This window comes from Pseudophryne corroboree, chromosome 2 (assembly GCF_028390025.1).
Source record: "Pseudophryne corroboree isolate aPseCor3 chromosome 2, aPseCor3.hap2, whole genome shotgun sequence".
In the NCBI taxonomy this organism is placed as follows: domain Eukaryota; kingdom Metazoa; phylum Chordata; class Amphibia; order Anura; family Myobatrachidae; genus Pseudophryne; species Pseudophryne corroboree.
Window position 1 is genome coordinate 256,688,953 of NC_086445.1, and position 23,857 is coordinate 256,712,809.

Here is a 23,857-nt window from a genome sequence, read left to right on the forward strand (position 1 = left end):
AACAGGAGAGATTTTGAAAAAGTGATAAAGATTGCTGTCAGTATAGTTAAGAAAAATGTTTATCTGATTCATGTTTAAATGGAACTTATCTTGAAATGTAAAGAAAACACAACACGTTCTGTGACAAATGCATACAAATACATTACGTGCATAGGTAGGTACTAGGCAAGCATCTGTAAACAGTGTAAAGAAATAGACACTTCTTTTTCCAGCCCCTCAGACACAAATGCCAACCGTTACTGCGTGCGTCACTGCACCGTCCACCAATCACATTGAAGCCCCCCTCTCCGGGCAATCCCATAGGCGGAGGAGTGGGCGGGCCTGTGTGCCGGGAGCAGAGGCTGGCATGTAACCAGATACAGAGCAGGGTCCGAGAGGCGCAGCAGTAGTGGGATTATTGAGGCACCCGAGGGCAACACTGGGTCACCCGTATCCGTTCTCCCTCAGGTGTGACACCAGCTCGGAGGGCGCCATGCTGCCGGAGAATGGAAGCGGATCAAGATGTGTCGCTTAAAGAGCAGCTTTTCCACGAGTGGATCCGGGAATGCATTGTGAGTGCGGCCGTTATATGCGGGTGACCCTGGCTGGCTGGCTACGGGATAACCAGTGAGGCTCAGGAAACGGGATTGGGGCTGAGTTGGTGATGCGGGTCACTGGTGTGTGGGGGCGGGAGTGGCGCTTGGAGATTAACCACTGTGTTGCCGTAGTGCAGAGTAACGCATCCCATAACTCCCCAGCTGATGCCCAGTGATAGAGCATCCTGAGACTTGTAGTACACGTGGGTAAATATGGGTTGTGCTATACACTGCTATGCGATGTGGCTTTAACTCTCCGGCCATGGTCTACAGAGCTAACCAAGTAGCTGAAGTTGGTGGTTATGCTCAATGCTGCTGCTAGTGTTACAGGGACTGATCATTGTTACAGGGTGATCCCAGCCCCGGAGTCCAGGGACTGACTATAGGGTGATCCCAGCCCCGGAGTCCAGGGACTGACTATAGGGTGATCCCAGCCCCGGAGTCCAGGGACTGACTATAGGGTGATCCCAGCCCCGGAGTCCAGGGACTGACTATAGGGTGATCCCAGCCCCGGAGTCCAGGGACTGACTATAGGGTGATCCCAGCCCCGGAGTCCAGGGACTGACTATAGGGTGATCCCAGCCCCGGAGTCCAGGGACTGACTATAGGGTGATCCCAGCCCCGGAGTCCAGGGACTGACTATAGGGTGATCCCAGCCCCGGAGTCCAGGGACTGACTATAGGGTGATCCCAGCCCCGGAGTCCAGGGACTGATCATTGTTACAGGGTGATCCCAGCCCCGGAGTGTAGGGACTGACTAGTGTTATGTACATTGTTTTTGATGTATGTAAAGTGTCTTGAGTCCTGTTGGAGAAAGAGAGTGCTATATAAATAAAATTATTATTATTAAAGGGTGATCCCAGCCCCAGAGTCTAGGGACTGATTGTAGTGTTATGGGGTGGACTGGGGACTGACTATACAGGGTTATATGGTGATCCCTGCCCCAGAGTCTGGGGACTGACTATAGTATTATAGGATGAGCCCAGCCCAATAGTCCAGAGACTGACTACTAGTATTAGAATGAGCCCAGCTTTATAGTCCAGGGACAGACTATAGTATTATATGGTGGGCTGGGGACTGACTATAGTGTTAAAGGGTGGATCCAGCCCCAGGGTCTGTAGGATTTACTCCCTTTCCCTGCAGTTCCCAGAATGTGAGGTGGGGGAAGTGCTGCACTGTCAAGAGTGAGATACAGCCTCAGGCCAGTGCAGCTTGAGCACTCTCGCATGCAATCCTCCTGTTAAGGCCAGTCCTCACGGCAGATCAGAGGAGAGATGATCTCTTCCCCCCCCCCCCTGCCTCCCCCCCTGCTCAAAACAGCGTGATGCGTGCGCGGAGAGACGGGGAAGGCCAATCTAGCACCAGCTATAGCGATGCGCGGGGCTGCGCATCGCTATCGCTGTGAGGGGTACACACAGTGTTCGCTGCTTAAAATCTAAGCAATCTAGTCAGATTGCTTAGATTTTAAGCAGCGATCGCTCCGTGAGTACCCCCCTTTATACAGCAATCGGGCATACGTGACGTGGCTCCTGCTGCAAATATACCTGCTAGGTTACATGACTGTGGGCCTAATTCAGAGTTGATCGTAGCAGCAAATTTGTTAGCAGTTGTGCAAAACCATGTGCACTGCAGGGGGGGCAGATATAACATGTGCAGAGAGAGTTAGATTTGGGTGGGGTGTGTTCAAACTGAAATCTAAATTGCAGTGTAAAAATAGAGCAGCCAGTATTTACCCTGCACAGAAACAATATAACCCACCCAAATCTAATTCTCTCTGCACATGTTATATCTGCAGTGCACATAGGGGGTCATTCCGACCCGCTCGCTGCGTTTTAACGCAGCAGAGCGAACGAGTCCCTGCTGCGCATGCGCCGTAATGCGCATGCCAAAGGCCGAAGCAGGACAGCGATCGCCTCTGCCTGATTGACAGACAGAGGCGATTGATGGGCGGGAGGGAGCGAAACGGCGTTTGGCCACCGTTTCGTAGGCGCGGTCCGGCCAACGCAGGCGTGGCCGGACCAAAAGGGGGGGGGGACGGGCCGCTGCGGGCCGGGGAGTGAGGAGTAGCTGAGCTACTCCTGAAGTGCAAAGGCATCGCCGCTGTGCGATGCCTTTGCACTTCTGCGGTGGGGCCGGCACTGACATGCGGGGCGGGCTAGCCCTGTGCAGGACGTCCCCCCGCATGTCAGGTAACATGATCATAGCTGTGCTAAATTTAGCACAGCTACGATCAACTCGGAATGACCCCCATAGTTTTGCCCAACTGCTAACAAATTTGCTGCTGCGATCAACTCTGAATTACCCCCAATGTTCGTTACATACATCTCTATTACAAGTAGTATGCACAGCTTTTACTGTACATGAAAATGTTTTCTGCTTATGATTCACTACTGTAAAGGTATGTACACACGGTGAGATTTTTTTTCTTACGACTTTGACTATATAGTCAAAATCATAAGAAAAGTTGGTGCAAATCGCAAGGTGGAAGTCACCATGTGATACCGATCCGCGGTCGGCATCGGAAGCCTAGATAGTCAAAATTGACTTGCCTGCACAGTCTATCTTGAAGTAAAGGTAGTCAAAATTGACACTTAGCCAAAATCATACATAGTCAGTATCGCAAGCAGAGTCATTATATGCTAGCGATAACAACCTAGTCCCTATCGCACGGTGAGATTCGGGGTTAGCCCAAATCTTACAGTGTGTATGCACCTTAACCATGATCTGTGTTTACCATCATCACTACTTATGTAAAAGTGAGAACAAATAATAAATAGTCAACTTCTGTGTAACGCTAGTTTTAGCGTGTGGAAGGGGTGGTTACGCACAGGACTGCAAATTCAGAGATTCACTTGTTTGATTCCTCTGAAAAAAACCAACAGTATTGCATAAATGATCCCTGCTAAGGGTATCCTCAATCTTTTATTGGTGGTGCTCCCAGTCAGTATTGTGTATGAGAACAAAAACAAAGGGAAGAAAGACTTGTTGTTGGGGCACACTTGAACAATTGAATTATGTTAAAATGTAACTTTTAATAATGTTACATATAAAATATTACATTACATTATATGTAACATTATTAAAAGTTAAATTTTTACATAATTCAATTGTTCAAGTGTGCCCCAACAACGAGTCTTTCTTCTCTTTCTTCTCTTTGTTTTTGTTAACGCTAGTTTTAGCAAGCTGGGTTTATAACATTTGTGCCCTGGAATGTTTGGTATTACAATTTCCAAAGATTCAGTATGGAATTTGGAATGATGCACTGTAACTGAAATATGTGCTCATATACACAGATGGCAGCTAAACTACAGTTGTGCATTATTCTCCCGTCGTCTCTGCATTCAGCATACACTGTCCTATTTCCGTTCACTTGTTATGGTGTCTTTATCGGCATCCTGCATTGAGCCATGCCACCACATAAGTGTGAGAAGTTAGTTTGACAGCTAGATACTCCTACTTACGCAATCAGGCTTAGACAAATATCTCTGACGTTCACCATTCAGAGGTTAAAAAAGGTTGCAGCATTAGTATGTACATAACACAATACAGTAATACTTATCTCTATAGAACACTGCTGGTGGTGCTTTTGTAGTTTGTCATGGTGTGCATAATGTCAGTTTCTTGTGTTGGAGAAATGCTTTTCTTGGTAGCATAACCTGCTTTATGTGCACTAGGCCCCAGGGGGGGATCAGTATGATTTACCTACAATAAAAATCCCGATGGTCAAAATGGGTGTGGTTCGTTTTATCGACAGTATCTAAGTCGACAATGTTTAGGTCGACCACTATAGGTCGACAGTCACTAGGTCGACACGGATGGAAGGTCGACAGGGTTTCTAGGTCGACATGAGGGATTTTTTTTTTTTTTTTTGGTGTCTTTTTCTTCGTAGAGTGACCGGGATCCCAAATTAGTGCACCGCTTCGCTCGCCATGCTTCGGGCATGGTGCCTTCGCTCCGCTACCGCTTCGCTCGGCACACTTTACCGTTCCAATCGTAGTCCACGTGGATCGTTAAGTATGAAAAAATCCCCCCCCCCCCCAAAAAAAATGTGAAACTCATGTCGACCTTTAGACCTGTCGACCTAGAAACCCTGTCGACCTTCCATCCATGTCGACCTAGTGACTGTCGACCTATAGTGGTCGACCTAAACATTGTCGACCTAGACACTGTCGATCTTCAGACCGGATCCCGGTCAAAATACCACAAACAATTGACCGATGGGCAAAATACTGAGAAGGTCAAAATACCAACATGTAAAATGTTGACATGGTCAAAAAGTAGACACGAGTTAGGGTAAAAAATAATTGGTGTGTATGTCGACATGGACACCGTATAAGTGAACCGCATCCCCTCGCATGGCTTGCATTCGATCACGGTGCTTTGCTGCGTTTGGCACACTATGATATCCCCCCTCCACATCTACTGGGATGGTAAAGTATGAACAAGTCGGTTTCAATGAAAAACTCATGTTGATTTTTTGACCTGTCGACATTTTACATGTCAGTATTTTGACCGTGTCAACATTTTTAATGTCTGCATTTCGACCTTGTCTGTATTTTGACCATCATTCAATGGTTGCCATATTTTGACAGTCGGGGTTTTGATTGTAGGTAAATTGACCGCATCCCGGCCCCAGGTATTTATTTCATTCTAATAACCATGCATGGCGTATGGGCATATTTGAGTTATATTTTACAGGTGACCAATGAATACAATGACAAATTTACTTGTCTCCCATGTAAATGCAAACTTTACAATATCTATTTCTTTTTGTGTGTGTTAAACAATTTTAACTATAAGCTCCATTGTGGTCATGGACTGATGTGAATGATTAATCACTTTTTTTGTAAAGCACTGTGTAATATAATAGTGCTATAAAGGTTAATAATAATCTACACATTATTATATACCTACATTCTTATTCTGTCCTCATTACTATGCTGTTGGTGCACCCAGCAGCTGAAGGATATTCTATGTACGTCACTCGGCCATACCTTTGAACTGTTATGTTCGTTCTTATATTGTTTCTCAAATGCAGTCCTCAAGGCACCTTAACAGTCCAGGTTTTAGGGATATCCCTGCTTGTGCACAGGTGGTATAATCAAAGTTACTGAAGTACTAATTAAGTCACCTGTGCCTAAGCATGGATAGCCTTAAAACCTGGACTGTTAGGGTGCCTTGAGAGTTGTGTTTGGGAACCACTGCACTATAGTGTATGCATACAGAGGAGGTGGGTACACACTAGGCGACGTGCTCTATGAGCGACGTCGCCTAGTGTTTCCCTCTCGGGGCAGTCAGCGGCAGGGCATACACACTGAGCGATATGACGACCATATCACTCAGTGATGTCACGCAGCAGCCGGGCCGTGCAGGCAGCTCTTGGACGAAAGTCCAAATTGAGCTGCATGCAAGGCCAACAGTGAGGGTCGTTAGCGATCCGCGGGGCCACGCATCACTCGTCGGCTGCTGCATACACACTTGCCTTGAAAGTGAACAACATCGCTCAGGAAAGGTGAAAATGAGCGAAGTTCATTTTCTCGGCAAAGCGTGTATGCACCTAGCCAAATCATTTGTTTGTGTTATCATAAACAATAAACCCAATACTCCTATAAAACAGGCAGCTCACAATGATTGTATAGCCTATGATACAATATCTTTGTGTGTGGTATGATGTGCAGACATTCAGAATGTCAACATGGGCAAAATTACAACATCCACAAATGTCAACATTTCTCATGTCAATATAACATTTTTGTTTTTACTATTTTAGCCTAGCCTAAGTTAAACCTAAATATAGCGCTAATAGTATGTACTGTCAACCTGTGAAATGTTGGCTTTATGAACATGTCAACATTTTGGATGCCGTAGATTCATGTGCTGCTTAACATCTACTCCCCACCAGTCCAATAAAGGCTCTAGAGTCTCTGTAGCTGGAATAACTGTATGGTAACAGTGTAGATTAATGAGCGTGGTGTTTCTTTATATGGCGGATCTTAGGCTGGGAACGCACAATGCGATATATCATTGAATTAGCTGAAGAATCACGTAGTTCAGGCATATCAGGTCTGCCCTGCTGTACAGCCGATGACCATATATCTTTTAGATGTATCTGTACATTTGCCACTGTGTACGGATCACAGGCCGACCACGGCGTAATCGGGTAACAGAGTAAAAGATTAATTGCCCAATATCCTCAGAACAGATCTAGATTCTGATAGTAACAATGGTTGGTTAGTGTGTTTGATCTGCAGATAAATCGTTCAGGTGTGTACGCAGCCTTGGGTACACTAGAATTATGTTTACCTGTATGATTTGCCAACGGGCTGACATATCTTATGTACACAGTCCGCAGTACACATCAGGACTTGGACTTAAGTTAGGTACACACTATACAATTATCTGGCAGATAATCTGCCAGATCTAGCTAGTTGACATGGAAAATCTGGTAATGGTTGAGAGCAAATGACAATGATCATTTGTTCCCAAACACTGGAAAACTAACAAAACCTGTCGTTCATACAAATTGGTTAAACACAAGTCTAACCAACTTAGATGAATGACTGTTTCTCTGACGTCCTAGTGGATGCTGGGGACTCCGTAAGGACCATGGGGAATAGACGGCTCCGCAGGAGACTGGGCACACTAAAAGAAAGATTTGGTACTACCTGGGGTGCACTGGCTCCTCCCTCTATGCCCCTCCTCCAGACCTCAGTTAGATTTCTGTGCCCAGCCGAGCTGGATGCACACTAGGGGCTCTCCTGAGCTCCTAGAAAGAAAGTATATGTTAGGTTTTTTATTTTACAGTGAGACCTGCTGGCAACAGGCTCACTGCAACGAGGGACTAAGGGGAGAAGAAGCGAACCTACCTGCTTGCAGCTAGCTTGGGCTTCTTAGGCTACTGGACACCATTAGCTCCAGAGGGATCGACCGCAGGACCCGTCCTTGGTGTTCGTTCCCGGAGCCGCGCCGCCGTCCCCCTTACAGAGCCAGAAGCATGAAGATGGTCCGGAAAATCGGCGGCAGAAGACTTCAGTCTTCACCAAGGTAGCGCACAGCACTGCAGCTGTGCGCCATTGCTCCTCATACACACTTCACACTCTGGTCACTGAGGGTGCAGGGCGCTGGGGGGGGGGCGCCCTGAGCAGCAATAAAAACACCTTGGCTGGCAAAATAATCACAATATATAGCCCCAGAGGCTATATATGTGATAATTACCCCTGCCAGAATCCATAAAAAAGCGGGAGAAAAGTCCGCAAAAAAGGGGCGGAGCTATCTCCCTCGGCAAACTGGGCGCCATTTTCTCTTCACAGTGCAGCTGGAAGACAGCTCCCAAGGCTCTCCCCTGTAGTTTTCAGGCTCAAAGGGTTAAAAAGAGAGGGGGGGCACTAAATTTAGGCGCAATATTGTTTATACAAGCAGCTATTGGGAAAAATTCACTCAGTGATAGTGTTTATCCCTACATTATATAGCGCTCTGGTGTGTGCTGGCATACTCTCTCTCTGTCTCCCCAAAGGGCTGTGTGGGGTCCTGTCCTCAGTCAGAGCATTCCCTGTGTGTGTGCGGTGTGTCGGTACGGCTGTGTCGACATGTTTGATGAGGAGACTTATGTGGAGGCGGAGCAGATGCCGATAAATGTGATGTCGCCCCCTGTGGGGCCGACACCAGAGTGGATGGATAGGTGGAAGGTATTAACCGACAGTGTCAACTCCTTACATAAAAGGCTGGATGACGTAACAGCTGTGGGACAGCCGGCTTCTCAGCCCGCGCCTGCCCAGGCGTCTCAAAGGCCATCAGGGGTTCAAAAAACGCCTGTTACCTCAGATGGCAGACACAGATGTCGACACGGAGTCTGACTCCAGTGTCGACGAGGTTGAGACATATACACAATCCACTAGGAACATCCATTGCATGATCTCGGCAATAAAAATTGTGTTACACATTTCTGACATAAACCCAAGTACCACATAAAAGGGGTTTTATGTTTGGGGAGAAAAAGCAGCCGGTGTTTTGTTCCCCCATCAGATGAGTGAATGAAGTGTGTGAAGAAGCGTGGGTTCCCCCGATAAAAAAATTACTGCTGGCGTACCCTTTCCCGCCAGAGGATAGGTCACGTTGGGAGATATCCCCTAGGGTGGATAAGGCGCTCACACGTTTGTCATAAAAGGTGGCACTGCCGTCTTAGGATACGGCCACTTTGAAGGAGCCTGCTGATAAAAAGCAGGAGGCTATCCTGAAGTCTGTATATACACACTCAGGTATTATACTGAGACCTGCAATTGCCTCAGCATGAATAGTGCTGCTGCAGCAGGGTCTGATACCCTGTCAGATAATATTAATACCCTAGACAGGGAGAATATGGTGCTAACATAGAGCATATTAAAGACGTAGTCTTATATATGAGGGATGCACAGAGGGATATTTGCCGGCTGGTGTCCAGAATTAATGCAAGGTCCATTCTGCCAGGAGGGTATTAGAGACCCGGCAGTGGACAGGTGATGCTGACTTTAAAAGGCACATGGAGATTCTGCCTTATAAGGGTGAGGAATTGTTTGGGGATGGTCTCTGGGACCTCGTATCCACAGCAACAGCTGGGAAGAAAAATTTCTACCTCAGGTTTCCTCACACCCTAAGGAAGCAATGTATTATCGGGTACAGTCCTTTCAGGTTCAGAAAAGCAAGGGGGCCAAAGGCGCTTCCTTTCTGCACAAGGGAAGAAGGAAAAAGCTGCACAGACAGCCAGTTCCCAGGATCAAAAATCTTCCCCCGCTTCCTCTGAGTCCACAGCATGACGCTGGGGCTCCACAGACAGGTGCGGTGGGGGCGCGTCTCGGGAACTTCAGGGACCAGTGGGCTTGCCCACAGGTGAATCACTGGGTTCTGCAAGTAGTATCACAGGGATACAAGCTGGAGTTCGAGGTGACTCCCCCTCGCCGTTACCTCACATCAGCCTTGCCTGCTGCCCTCGGATATAGGGAGTTAGTACTGGCGGCAATTCACAAGCTGTACTTCCAGCAGGTGAAATTAAGGTACCCCTCCTTCAACAAGGCCGGGGTTACTATTCCAAAAATGTTGTGGTACCGAAACCAGACGGTTCGGTGAGACCCATTCTAAAATTGAAATCTTTGAACACTTATATAAGAAGGTTCAAGTTCAAAATGGAATCGCTCAGGGCGATTATTGCAAGCCTGGAGAATTTCAGGGTATCACTGGACATCAAGGATGCTTACCTGCATGTCCCTATTTAACCTCCTCACCAGGAGTACCTCAAAATTGTGGTACAGGATTGTCATTACCAATTCCATACGTTGCCGTTGGTCTGTCCCCGGCACCGAGGGTATTTACCAAGGTAATGGCCGAAAGAATTATCCAGTACTTGGACAATCTCCTTTATAAAGGCGAGGTCCAGGGAGCAGTTGTTTGTCAGAGTAGCACTATCTCGGGAAGTGATACAACAGCACGGCTGGATTCTGAATATTCCAAAGTCGCAGCTGGTTCCTACGACGCATCTACTGTTCCTGGGGATGGTTCTGGACACAGAACAGAAAAAAGTGTTTCTCCCGCAGGAGAAAGCCAAGGAGCTGTCATCTCTAGTCAGAGGCCTCCTGAAACCAAAACAGGTGTCGGTGCATCACTGCACGCGAGTCCTGGGAAAATTGGTAGCTTCCTACGAAGCAATTCCATTCGGCAGGTTCCATGCAAGAACTTTTCAGTGGGACCTCTTGGACGGGATCGCATCTTCAGATGCATCGGCTGATAACCCTGTCTCCAAGGACCAGGGTGTCTCTGCTGTGGTGGCTGCAGAGTGCTCATCTTCTAGAGGGCCGCAGATTCGGCATACAGGACTGGGTCCTGGTGACCACGGATGCCAGCCTTCGAGGCTGGGGGGCAGTCACACAGGGAAGAAATTTCCAAGGACTTTGGTCAGGTCAGGAGTCGTCCCTACACATAAATATTCTGGAACTGAGGGCCATTTACAATGCCCTAAGTCAGGCAAGACCCCTGCTTCAAAACCAGCCGGTACTGATCCAATCAGACAACATCACGGCAGTCGCCCATGTAAACCGACAGGGCGGCACAAGAAGCAGGATGGCGTGGCAGAAGCCACAAGGATTCTCCGATGGGCGGAAAATCACGTCTTAGCACTGTCAGCAGTGTTCATTCCGGGAGTGGACAACTGGGAAGCAGACTTCCTCAGCAGACACGACCTACACCCGGGAGAGTGGGGACTTCATCCAGAAGTCTTCAAACTGTTGGTAAACCGTTGGGAAAGGCCACAGGTGGACATGATGGCGTCCCGCCTCAACAAAAAGCTAAAGAGATATTGCGCCAGGTCAAGGGACCCTCAGGCGATAGCTGTGGACGCTCTAGTGACACCGTGGGTGTACCAGTCGGTTTATGTGTTCCCTTCTCTGCCTCTCATACCAATAAGAAGGCGAGGAGTAAGAACGATACTCGTGGTTCCGGATTGGCCAAGAAGAGCTTGGTACCCAGAGCTTCAAGAAATGATATCAGAGGTCCCATGGCCTCTACCGCTCAGACAGGATCTGCTACAGCAGGGGCCCTGTCTGTTCCAAGACTTCCCGCGGCGGCGTTTGACGGCATGGCGGTTGAATTCCGGATCCTAAAGGAAAAGGGCATTCCGGAGGAAGTCATTCCTACGCTGATAAAAGCCAGGAAAGAAGTAACCGCAAACCATTATCACCGCATTTGGCGAAAATATGTTGCGTGGTGTGAGGCCAGGAAGGCCCCTACAGAGGAATTTCAGCTGGGTCGTTTTCTGCACTTCCTACAGTCAGGAGTGACTATGGGCCTAAAATTGGGTTCCATTAAGGTCCAGATTTCGGCTCTGGCGATTTTCTTCCAGAAAGAACTGGCTTCACTGCCTGAAGTTCAGACTTTTGTAAAGGGAGTGCTTCATATTCAACCCCCTTTTGTGCCTCCTGTGGCACCTTGGGATCTCAATGTGGTGTTGAGTTTCCTAAAATCACATTGGTTTGAACCACTTAAAACCGTGGATCTCAAATATCTCACGTGGAAAGTGGTCATGTTATTGGCCTTGGCTTCGGCCAGGCGTGTGTCAGAATTGGCGGCTTTGTCATGTAAAAGCCCTTATCTGATTTTCCATATGGATAGGGCAGAATTGAGGACTCGTCCCCAGTTTCTCCCTAAGGAGGTATCAGCTTTTCACTTGAACCAACCTATTGTAGTGCCTGCGGCTACTAAGGACTTGGAGGATTCCAAGTTACTGGACGTAGTCAGGGCCTTGAAAATTTATGTTTCCAGGACGGCTGGAGTCAGGAAAACTGACTCGCTTTTTATCCTGTATGCACCCAACAAAATAGGTGCTCCTGCTTCTAAGCAGACTATTGCTCGCTGGATTTGTAGCACAATTCAGCTGGCGCATTCTGCGGCTGGATTGCCGCATCCTAAATCAGTGAAAGCCCATTCCACGAGGAAGGTGGGCTCATCTTGGGCGGCTGCCCGAGGGGTCTCTGCTTTACAACTTTGCCGAGCTGCTACTTGGTCAGGGGCAAACACGTTTGCTAAATTCTACAAATTTGATACCCTGGCTGAGGAGGACCTTGAGTTCTCTCATTCGGTGCTGCAGAGTCATCCGCACTCTCCCGCCCGTTTGGGAGCTTTGGTATAATCCCCATGGTCCTTACGGAGTCCCCAGCATCCACTAGGACGTCAGAGAAAATAAGATTTTACTCACCGGTAAATCTATTTCTCGTAGTCCGTAGTGGATGCTGGGCGCCCATCCTAAGTGCGGATTGTCTGCAATACTTGTATATAGTTATTGCCTAACTAAAGGGTTATTGTTGAGCCATCTGTTGAGAGGCTCAGTTATATTTCATACTGTTAACTGGGTTAAATATCACGAGTTATACGGTGTGATTGGTGTGGCTGGTATGAGTCTTACCCGGGATTCAAAATCCTTCCTTATTGTGTCAGCTCTTCCGGGCACAGTATCCTAACTAAGGTCTGGAGGAGGGGCATAGAGGGAGGAGCCAGTGCACACCAGGTAGTACCAAATCTTTCTTTTAGTGTGCCCAGTCTCCTGCGGAGCCGTCTATTCCCCATGGTCCTTACGGAGTCCCCAGCATCCACTACGGACTACGAGAAATAGATTTACCGGTGAGTAAAATCTTATTTTTTGTTCATTTTGCCATTTTTGGGAGCTAGTAGTTGATTGCCATTTGCTCTCATACATTACCAGATTTTTATTCCAACCAGCGAAATCTGGCAGATTATCTGCCAGATAATTGTATAGTGTGTACCTAGCTTTAATTGTCATTAACGCAGATAGGGTAAATTTGCTGGCGCAGTGACATCATCTGAAGGCTGGAACGATTCCTCCCTGCACGTCCGACTGGAAGATATTGCTTGCAACTGTGGGAGCGCCCAGATTGGGTGTACACACTAAACGATCTGGCCCAGGATTCGGTAGAAAACATGTCAGGCTGAGATCGCTCCAGTGCGTATTCGGTCTTAGGCAGGCAGGAGTGCTTGTGAGAGTGCACTCGGTTAAAGATCCGGACTATAGGTCGCCACTCATTAGGTTGACCCCCATATGGTCAACAGATACAAGGTCAACATGAACAAAAGGTCGTCATATGAAACGTCCACACTGGAAAAGGTTGACAGGACAATGGTCGACACGTTTGTTGGGGGGTTTTATCATGTTTTTGGACCTTTTCCTTCCTTAACAATCCATGTCCCAAATCATAACCTTGTGGCACCGTGCCCAAAGCGTTTCTACAAATGTTGGTCCCTGCCACACTAACCCAAAAAATGCAAAAAAAAGTGTTGACCTTTTGTCCATGTCAATCATATGGGGTTGACCTAATGACTGTAGCCCTAATGAATTTAGATCTTCTATACCACAACCAGTTGGCTGCAGTAGCTCTTGCGCCAGCACCGTGTTTATTGGTCATAAAAGCAGTGCAACATGGCTTTCGCCCTGTTGCTTGTGGTTTGTTTTTGTTTTTTTTGCTTTGCTTCCTAACATCGTAGACCTGTGGGATTGTGTCAAATAATTCTGTGCATTTCCTGGACCAATTTAAATAGATAAGCTGCATGATTCTGCCTGGTGCTTCCTAAAGACTCTGCGCAGTTACCTTTGCTTTTTGATAGTGTAGTTTAAGATGAACCTTTATTCTAGCATCCTTCAATGTAATCTGTTAGTGAGCTGATTGTCCTGGTGCTCTGTCCTTTTGAACCTTTTATGCTTGGTGTGCTAAATCGGCTTTTCGGGATACGGTCATTAGGTCGACATATACTAGGTTGACATGGAAAAAGGTAGACGTGTGTGCCTTTCAGGTGTTGACCTACTTACTGTCGACCAATAGTGGTCGACCCTATGGCCCATACCCATCTTTTTGGGGGGAGGAAGTTGGTGTTATAGGCACAATCCTGGTCTACAGTGCCCATTTTTTTGCTATGGGTATTCAAAGAACTGTGTTTTTTTTTTTTGTTTTTTTGTTTGTTTTTTTATCTTTGTTTGCAATTTATAATGATATAATTAACAAATGCTATTTCCTTATATATCTAGAAACTACAAATGACATTTCAAATATCTGACATACAGGAACAAGGTCTATAAAGGACCTAAAAAGGTCTGTTAGAAGACTTTTTCCATTTTTCTATAGTGGAATAATTAACTCTTATGTGGTACCATGGGGTCTCTGTGACCCCACACCTCCTTGACCCATGCTCTTTTTAAAACGGTCACATGTAGTGACCTCACCTTTCAAAAAAAATTTCACAAGGCCTTCCTGACAATGTGGCACACGTTCGCTAGTTTTCCTGTTTTTCTATTTATTTCCGTTTGGGGTCAAATTGACCTAAAAATATCTTCCATGTAATATAAATATTTTTCACTTTTTTCGAGGTTCTGTCACGTGCACAGCGTAACAATGGTGAAACGACAGGGATTATCAAGGGCGGACTTTCTGGCGATTTTAGGCAACCTAAGTGATGCTACTACATTAGTTCAGATCAAAGGACAAGAAAACCGAATTCATCTGTAATGAGTGCAATAAGTTTGTGTGTGAAGAGCACTGCAATTGGTTGTACAACCAATGGTAGCAGTAAAAGTTAGGCCTACAGTGATGTAAAAGAATCAGAAACTCACACATGAAGTGGTGTGCAATGTTATTTAGAGTTTTGTAATACATTTTCTGTATATGCTTCTATATAGGCTATTTGAAAGTTCCTAAGACAAATACGCCTCTGTTTGTCGAGATTTGAGTACAAATATTTGTTTATTAATATTATTTGGTGAGAAAAAATATTGTAATAAACAGTGTTTTTATTCTGTGATATAGTAAGTTTTTTTTTTTTTTACCATGAAGTCAATTTGACCCCATCGTACTGTCAGCGTAACTTTTTTTTCATGGTACCAAATCAGGGTTAATAAACAACCTGATATTTTTCTGTTGGCTGTGCAATACATTCTGTATTAAATGAACTGCTGGATTGTGCATGGTGACCAAACTTCTCCCTACCTCTCATTGCACTGGTGCCTTAAGGTCACTGCTAACTCCATAATTACAAACTGAATTTCGTTGTCAAATTTTTTTGATAATGACAATAAATGTATCGTAATTATGTAGGTGGTGGATAAGGCTTGTACTTGCCCTGTGCTATCCTAATTATGTTTTATATTGGTACTGAATGCTGTGAAAGATGAATACATTTGCTTTGCTTTTAGGCCCCCTTCGAACGTGTTCTGTAATATGAAGCAAGCAACTGGCAGTGATAACTGAGGTAGTGCCAGTGTTATTTACCAGACGGCTCAGAACGCTTGCATGACATGTAGTCTTGTCTATTGGTGCTGAAACACGATGTACAGTAAGCAGGACACCTTTTCGTATATGCTCCCATTTAATACTCCTCCAATGGTTGTTCCTTGCACTGCGTTAGAATTAGATTGCAGTTTCATGCAGGAAATTGTCCTGATTTCCAGATTCTCTAAATACCTTTTGCATTATGTTCTATTTTTCTAAACCACCAGACCCTTGTATAGTTCCTCATCGTCGGCGTCTGTATATAAAATTAACCATTTTACATTATAAATGATTCTGTGTATAGGATTCCCAAGTCTTCTGATTGGATTTTTTATTTTACTGTTTTAAACAGTTCTTGTATCAATAAGGGTATAATTGGTTTATGTTTGGATGCCATAAAGAGTAATAACTACACTTAACCAGAATTTTATATAAGCTCATGAAGTAGTTGGTTGCTATCAAGAAGAAGAGAACAGAGTAATCACACTGGATGGCAGTGAGACGGGGTTGGGAGCTGTGCATTTTCTCATTGGTCTATGTGTTGCTGCATTGCTGTGTTCTGTGCTCAGACAGCTAGAGGTCATAGCATTCCTAGTACTTCTCTGTCTGTGCTGTAATCCCCCTGAAACGTGCACACCCCCCGAACAGTTTGTGATGAGGCCGGAATTTTAATGATTTTACCTCGAAGCAAAGGTTTGTATGAAATGCTACAGTATTTGAGCATACTGAGTGGCCTCTGAAGACGTTACACTTTATTGAAAGCACTAGTTTTTAGAATTATAAATCTGCATTATTTCAAACACTGCTGTAGCTGATTTTACTTTATATGTGTATAAACCTTTTGAATACTTACTAGCAACAATAAGGTAATTAGGAAATATTGTTTATAATTAAAAGCATTGGCTATTGCTTGTCTACATATGGCTAAGGGTGTGTACACACAGTGAGATATTTCCTTTAGATTTTGACTATATAGTCAAAATCGCAAGAAAAGTTAGTGCAGATCGCAAGGTGAAAGTCACCTTGCGATCCCGATGCGCGGTCCCGCCAGGTTGGCATCGCAAGAAAAGATAGACTGTGCAGGCAAGTCAATCCTTGCTAGATCGGTGTACTATCTAGTTCATCTCGCATGTCAATGACATCTCACATAAGCCAAAATCGTAAGCACACATAGGGGTATATGCAATTGCCGGCGAATCGCGGCAATTTTTCGCCCGTTTTTTAATTCGACACAATTCGACCGTCTAATTCCGGCAGGTGGGTGCCGGAATTTAACATATTCAATAAAAAACGGATTCGACAGTCCCGCTGTCGAAAAACGGCCGACTTGACGGATTTTGGTTAGACTTGTAAAAATGTAAAAAAAAAGGTAAAAACCCCGAAAAAAAATTGCGTGGGGTCCTCCCTCCTAAGCATAACCAGCCTCTGGCTCTTCGAGCCGGTCCTGGTTCTGAAAATCCGGGGGGAAAACTGACAGGAGATCCCCCGTATTTTTAAAACCAGCACCGGGCTCTGTGCCTGGTGCTGGTGCAAAAAATACGGGGGACAAAAAGCGTAGGGGTCCCCCGTATTTTTTACACCAGCATCGGGCTCCACTAGCTGGACAGATAATGCCACAGCCGGGGGTCACTTTTATACAGCGCCCTGCGGCCGTGGCATTAAATATCCAACTAGTCACCCCTGGCCGGGGTACCCTGGGGGAGTGGGGACCCCTTCAATCAAGGGGTCCCCCCCCAGCCACCCAAGGGCCAGGGGTGAAGCCCGAGGCTGTCTCTCTCCCCCCCCCCCCCATCCAAGGGCTACGGATGGGGGGGCTGATAGCCTTGAGTAAAATGATAGAATATTGTTTTTTCCAGAAGAACTACAAGTCCCAGCAAGCCTCCCCCGCAAGCTGGTACTTGGAGAACCACAAGTACCAGCATGCGGGTGGAAAAACGGGCCCGCTGGTACCTGTAGTTCTCTGGAAAAAAATACCCAAATAAAAACAGGAGACACACACCGTGAAAGTAAAACTTTATTTCATACATGCCGACACATACATACTTACCTATGTTGACCCGCCGACTTTTTTCAGATTTTTACCATTCCATTTAAAAAAATAATAAATAAATAATATTTTTAAAAATATATAAATAATACTTGTGCCTCCAAAATAGACAAACCAAGTACCTAATCCCTTCTAATATACATAGATATGCTATTACCAATAAAAAAACACACAAAAAAAACATGTTTTTAAATTTTTTTATTAGATTCCGCCAGCAAAGTGTGGCGGATTGAAAATGACGAATTTACTGTCTAAAAGCACTGTTGTCGAATTTACAATCTTCAATTGAATATACTTTTGTCGAATTGCCGCATTTGTACCATTGCAGAAGTGTCGAATTTTGACAAATGTCGAATTATGAAAGTCCGTCTTTTTTTTACGACAAGTACTGAATTGTATTGTTGAAATTTTTTTTGGGGCGAAAATGTCCCGTTTTTCGACAATTTCGGGAATTCGACCGCAATTGCATATACCCCATAGTCCATATCTCAAGAAAAGTTAGTCAAAATCGGTGGTGCTGGGCTCCGTGGAGTTCAGGGGAAATCGCAAGTGAAAATCGGGCATAGCAAGGATCTCGCCGTGTGTACACACCCTAAAGGGGGGTACTCACGGAGCGATATTCTAAGCAATCTGACTAGATTGCTTAGAATATAAGCCTGATCGCTCCGTGTGTAGCACTTAGGGTGTGTACACACGGTGAGATCCTTGCTATGCCTGATTTTCACTTGCAATTTCCCTTGAACTCCCGGAGCCCAGCACCACCGATTTTGACTAACTTTTCTTGAGATATGGACTGTGTGCTTACGATTTTGGCTTATGTGAGATGTCATTGACATGTGAGATGAACTAGATAGTACACCGATCTAGCAAGGATTGACTTGCCTGCACGGTCTATCTTTTCTTGCGATGCCGACCTGGCGGGACCGCACATCGGGTTCACAAGGTGACTTTCACCTTGCGATCTGCACTAACTTTTCTTGCGATTTTGACTATATAGTCAAAATCGAAAGAAAATATCTCACCGTGTGTACACACCCTTACAGTGATAGCGATGCGCAGCCCCGCGCATCGCTATCACTGCTGCTAGATTGGCCTGCCGTGCAGGCCAATCTAGCGGGTCGCTCACTTCACCCAGTGGGTGAAGTGAGCGCCCCCCCCGTCTCCCCCCGCACGCTCAGCACAGATCGCGCTGTGCTGAGCGGCAAGAAAGATGTGTGCTGAGCGGTTCGCTCAGCACACATCTCCCCGGATCGGCCCGTCTATATGGGCCTTAACACTACAGGTTACAGTTGCGTTTGCTGTGACTCTGATATTGGCTTGCATACGTCAGACTGCAATTCTGTATATAGATAAGTGTATCTACATTGCGGTTCCATTAGTCCTTTAAATATACCCTTTATCTGGAAGGGTTAAATGTAGTGATGTGCACCGGAAATTTTTCGGGTTTTGGATTTGGTTCCGAGGCCGTGTTTTGGATTCAGACGCGTTTTGGCAAAACCTCCCTGAATTTTTTTTGTCTGATTAGGGTGTGTTTTGGATTCGGGTGTTTTTTACAAAAACCCCTCAAAAACAGCTTAAATCATAGAATTTGGGGGTCATTTTGATCCCATAGTATTAACCTCAATAACCATAATTTCTCTAACGTCCCAGTGGATGCTGGGTACTCCGTAAGGACCATGGGGAATAGACGGGCTCCGCAGGAGACAGGGCACTTTAAGAAAGAATTTGGATACTGGTGTGCTCTGGCTCCTCCCTCTATGTCCCTCCTCCAGACCTCAGTTTAAATCTGTGCCCAGACGAGCTGGGTGCTACTTAGTGAGCTCTCCTGAGCTTGCTAAAAAGAAAGTATTTTGTTAGGTTTTTTTTATTTTCAGAGAGATCTGCTGGCAACAGACTCTGCTACGTGGGACTGAGGGGAGAGAAGCAGCCCTACTCACTGAAGATAGGTCCTGCTTCTTAGGCTACTGGACACCATTAGCTCCAGAGGGATCGTACACAGGATCGCACCCTTGGTCGTCCGATCCCGGAGCCGCGCCGCCGTCCCCCTCGCAGAGCCGGAAGACAGAAGCCGGTGACAGAAGCAAGAAGACTTCGAAATCGGCGGCAGAAGACTCCAGTCTTCATATGAGGTAGCGCACAGCACTGCAGCTGTGCGCCATTGCTCCCACACTAACCCACATACTCCGGTCACTGTAGGGTGCAGGGCGCAGGGGGGGGCGCCCTGGGCAGCAATTAGAGACCTCTTGGCAAAAGTGGGCATATATACAGTTGGGCACTGTATATGTTCATGGGCCCCCGCCATATTTTTACACAAACGCGGGACAGAAGCCTGCCGCTGAGGGGGCGGGGCTTCCTCAGCACTCACCAGCGCCATTTTCTCTCCACAGCTCCGCTGAGAGGAAGCTCCCCAGGCTCTCCCCTGCAGAATCACGGTAGAAGAGGGTAAAAAAAGAGGGGGGGGGGGGGCACATAAATTTGGCGCAAAAACAGTATATACAGCAGCAACTGGGTTAATACTAAGTTACTGTGTGACTCCTGGGACATATAGCGCTGGGGTGTGTGCTGGCATACTCTCTCTCTCTGTCTCTCCAAAAGGCCTTGTGGGGGAACTGTCTTCAAATAGAGCATCCCCTGTGTGTGTGGTGTCGGTACGCTTGTGTCGGCATGTTTGACGAGGAAGGCTATGTGGAAACAGAGCGGGAACAAATGAATGTGGGGTCGCCGCCGACACCCGATTGGATGGATATGTGGAAGGTTTTAAATGATAATGTTACTTCCTTGCATAAAAGGTTGGATAAAGCTGAAGCCTTGGGACAGCCGGCGTCTCAGCTCATGCCTGATCCTATGTCGCAGAGGCCGTCAGGGTCTCAGAAGCGCCCACTATCCCAAATTGTTGACACAGATGTCGACACGGATTCTGACTCCAGTGTCGATGGCGATGATGCAAAGTTACAGCCTAAAATGGCTAAAGCCATCCGTTACATGATTATAGCAATGAAAGATGTGTTGCACATCACAGAGGAAACCCCAGTCCCTGACAAGAGGGTTTATATGTATGGGGGAAAAAGGCAAGAGGTGACCTTTCCCCCTTCACATGAGTTAAATGAGTTATGTGAAAAGGCTTGGGAATCTCCATATAGAAAACTGCAGATTTCCAAACGGATGCTTATGGCGTATCCTTTCCCGCCAACGGACAGGTTACGCTGGGAATCCTCCCCGAGGGTAGACAAAGCTTTAACACGCTTATCCAAGAGGGTAGCCCTACCGTCACAGGATACGGCCACCCTAAAAGATGCTGCGGATAGAAAGCAGGAGGGTATCCTGAAGTCCATTTATACACATTCAGGTACCCTACTAAGGCCGGCGATTGCGTCGGCCTGGATGTGTAGTGCTGTAGCAGCATGGACAGATACCTTATCTGAGGAACTTGATACCTTGGACAAGGATACTATAGTACTGACCCTGGGGCATATAAAAGACGCTGTCCTATATATGAGAGATGCTCAAAGAGAAATTAGCCTACTGGGCTCTAGAATAAATGCAATGTCGATTTCTGCCAGAAGGGTCCTGTGGACTCGGCAATGGACAGGCGATGCCGACTCAAAAAGGCACATGGAGGTTTTACCTTACAAGGGTGAGGAATTGTTTGGGGACGGTCTCTCGGACCTGGTCTCCACAGCTACGGCTGGAAAGTCAAATTTTTTGCCATATATTCCCTCACAACCTAAGAAAGCACCGTATTACCAAATGCAGTCCTTTCGATCACAAAAAGGCAAGAAAGTCCGAGGTGCGTCCTTTCTTGCCAGAGGCAGGGGTAGAGGAAAGAAGCTGCACAATACAGCTAGTTCCCAGGAACAGAAGTCCTCCCCGGCTTCCACTAAATCCACCGCATGACGCTGGGGCTCCACAGGCGGAGCTAGGCCCGGTGGGGGCGCGTCTCCGAAATTTCAGCCACAAGTGGGTTCACTTCCAGGTGGATCCCTGGGCTGTGATATTTCATCTTCCTCGCAAAGGACTGTTGGACAGTCAATTGCTTACTGGAAGTAGTACAAGTGGTCTTCCGACTTCCCCTCTGGGATGACGATCGACTCCCAGCAGCAACAACAGCAGCGCCAGCAGCAGTAGGCGTTACACTCAAGGATGCATCGGAGGAATCCCAGGCAGGAGAGGACTCGTCAGACTTGCCAGTGACATGGCCTGCAGGACTATTGGCTTTCCTGTGTAAGGTGGAAATTGACACTGAGGGAGTTGGTGGTGTGGTTTGCAGGAGCTTGGTTACAAGAGGAAGGGATTTAGTGGTCAGTGGACTGCTTCCGCTGTCATCCAAAGTTTTTGAACTTGTCACTGACTTCTGATGAATGCGGACCAGGTGACGTATAAGGGAGGATGTTCCTAGGTGGTTAACGTTCTTACCCCTACTTATTACAGCTTGACAAAGGCAACACACGGCTTGACACCTGTTGTCCGCATTTGTGTTGAAATAATTCCACACCGAAGAGCTGATTTTTTTTTTTTTTTTTTTTTGTATTTTGACCAGGCATGTCAATGGCCATATTCGTCCCACGGACAACAGGTGTCTCCCCGGGTGCCTGACTTAAACAAACCACCTCACCATCAGAATCCTCCTTGTCAATTTCCTCCCCAGCGCCAGCAACACCCATATCCTCATCCTGGTGTACTTCAACAGTGACCTCTTCAATTTGACTATCAGGAACTGGACTGCGGGTGCTCCTTCCAGCACTTGCAGGGGGCGTGCAAATGGTGGAAGGCGCAAGCTCTTCCCGTCCAGTTTTGGGAAGGTCAGGCATCGCAACCGGCACAATTGGACTCTCCTTGGGGATTTGTGATTTAGAAGAACGCACAGTTCTTTGCTGTGCTTTTGCCAGCTTAAGTCTTTTCATTTTTCTAGCGAGAGGATGAGTGCTTCCATCCTCATGTGAATCTGAACCACTAGCCATGAACATAGGCCAGGGCCTCAGCCGTTCCTTGCCACTCCGTGTCGTAAATGGCATATTGGCAAGTTTACGCTTCTCATCAGACGCTTTCAATTTTGATTTTTGGGTCATTTTACTGAACTTTTGTTTTTTGGATTTTACATGCTCTCTACTATGACATTGGGCATCGGCCTTGGCAGACGACGTTGATGGCATTTCATCGTCTCGGCCATGACTAGTGGCAGCAGCTTCAGCACGAGGTGGAAGTGGATCTTGATCTTTCCCTATTTTAACCTCCACATTTTTGTTCGCCATTTTTTAATGTGTGGAATTATATGCCAGTATCAATAGCAATGGCCTACTACTATATATACTGCGCACAACTGAAATGCACCACAGGTATGGATGGATAGTATACTTGACAACACAGAGGTAGGTAGAGCAGTGGCCTTCCGTACCGTACTGCTATATATATACTGTTGGTCACTGTCAGCAAAACTCTGCACTGTACTCTTCCTATATAATACTGCTGGTCCCCAGTCTCCACAATAAAGCAGTGTGAGCACAGATATATGCAGCACACTGAGCACAGATATGGAGTGTTTTTCAGGCAGACAACGTATACTGGTGGTCACTGTCCGCAAAACTCTGCACTGTACTCCTCCTATATAATACAGCTGCTCCCCAGTCCCCACAATTAAGCAATAAGCACAAATATTCTTGCATCAAGAATTCAAGATTAATAAACGGAGCCACGTCCTCTACCTAACATTGCCAATGCACAAGTGAAAATGGCGGCGACGCGCGGCTGCTTATATAGAATCCGAATCTCGCGAGAATCAGACAGCGGGATGAGGACGTTCGGGCGCGCTCGGGTTAACCGAGCCATACGGGACAATCCGAGTATGCCTCGGACCCGTGTAAAATAGGTGAAGTTCGGGGGATTTCGGTTTCCGAGGAACCGAACCCGCTCATCACTAGTAAAATGTGCACAATGTTCAGTCAGCTGGGGAGCTGTGTTGTGGAGAGGGACAAGTTGAATGCACAGTAACTACATGTGTGGATGTCCTCTTAGTATGGAGACAGGGTTGGGGGAAAAAAACAGTTTAAAATAAACGTGTTTTATTTTTTTCAACCTTTTTTTTGTTTTGGTTTTTTTTTACCAAATTTTTTGTTGCATTAACGTTTTAATGAAAATAAAAAGTAATCTTGTTTGTTATAATACTGTGAAACACTGCTATGTATTAGAAACCTGGATCAATCATGTTTTAACGTTTTCTAACATTAACATTCCAAACTTATTAGGCTTTGATATGATTTATTTGAAATCTTTCAATAAAACCAAATTTAGACTAAATATAATTAAAACATGCAAAGTACTTTTCAGAGAAATGCACAAACCCCAAAAAAGGAGCATTAGCACTGGATAGGTCTCTAGCATTAAACATTTTGAATAAAAAAATATTAGTTTAGATGCATTTTCAGTTCCCAGTCTGTTTAGAAGCTTCGA

At 46.2% G+C, this 23,857-nt stretch overlaps 1 protein-coding gene across 2 annotated transcripts in view; it reads left to right on the plus strand.

Moving 5' to 3' along the window:
• The first annotated feature begins 260 nt into the window (after positions 1-260).
• LMBR1L (limb development membrane protein 1 like) overlaps positions 261-23,857 on the plus strand; it is a 183,937-nt gene continuing 160,340 nt past the window's right edge. Inside the window, exon 1 of one of the 2 annotated variants that reach the window (XM_063952689.1) lies at positions 261-551. In XM_063952689.1, the coding sequence (XP_063808759.1) occupies positions 486-551 (66 nt within the window). In that variant the 5' untranslated portion in view covers positions 261-485. Of the gene's footprint in view, positions 552-659; positions 783-23,857 lie in introns of those variants that run through there. The other variant, XM_063952690.1, reaches the window with a different exon arrangement.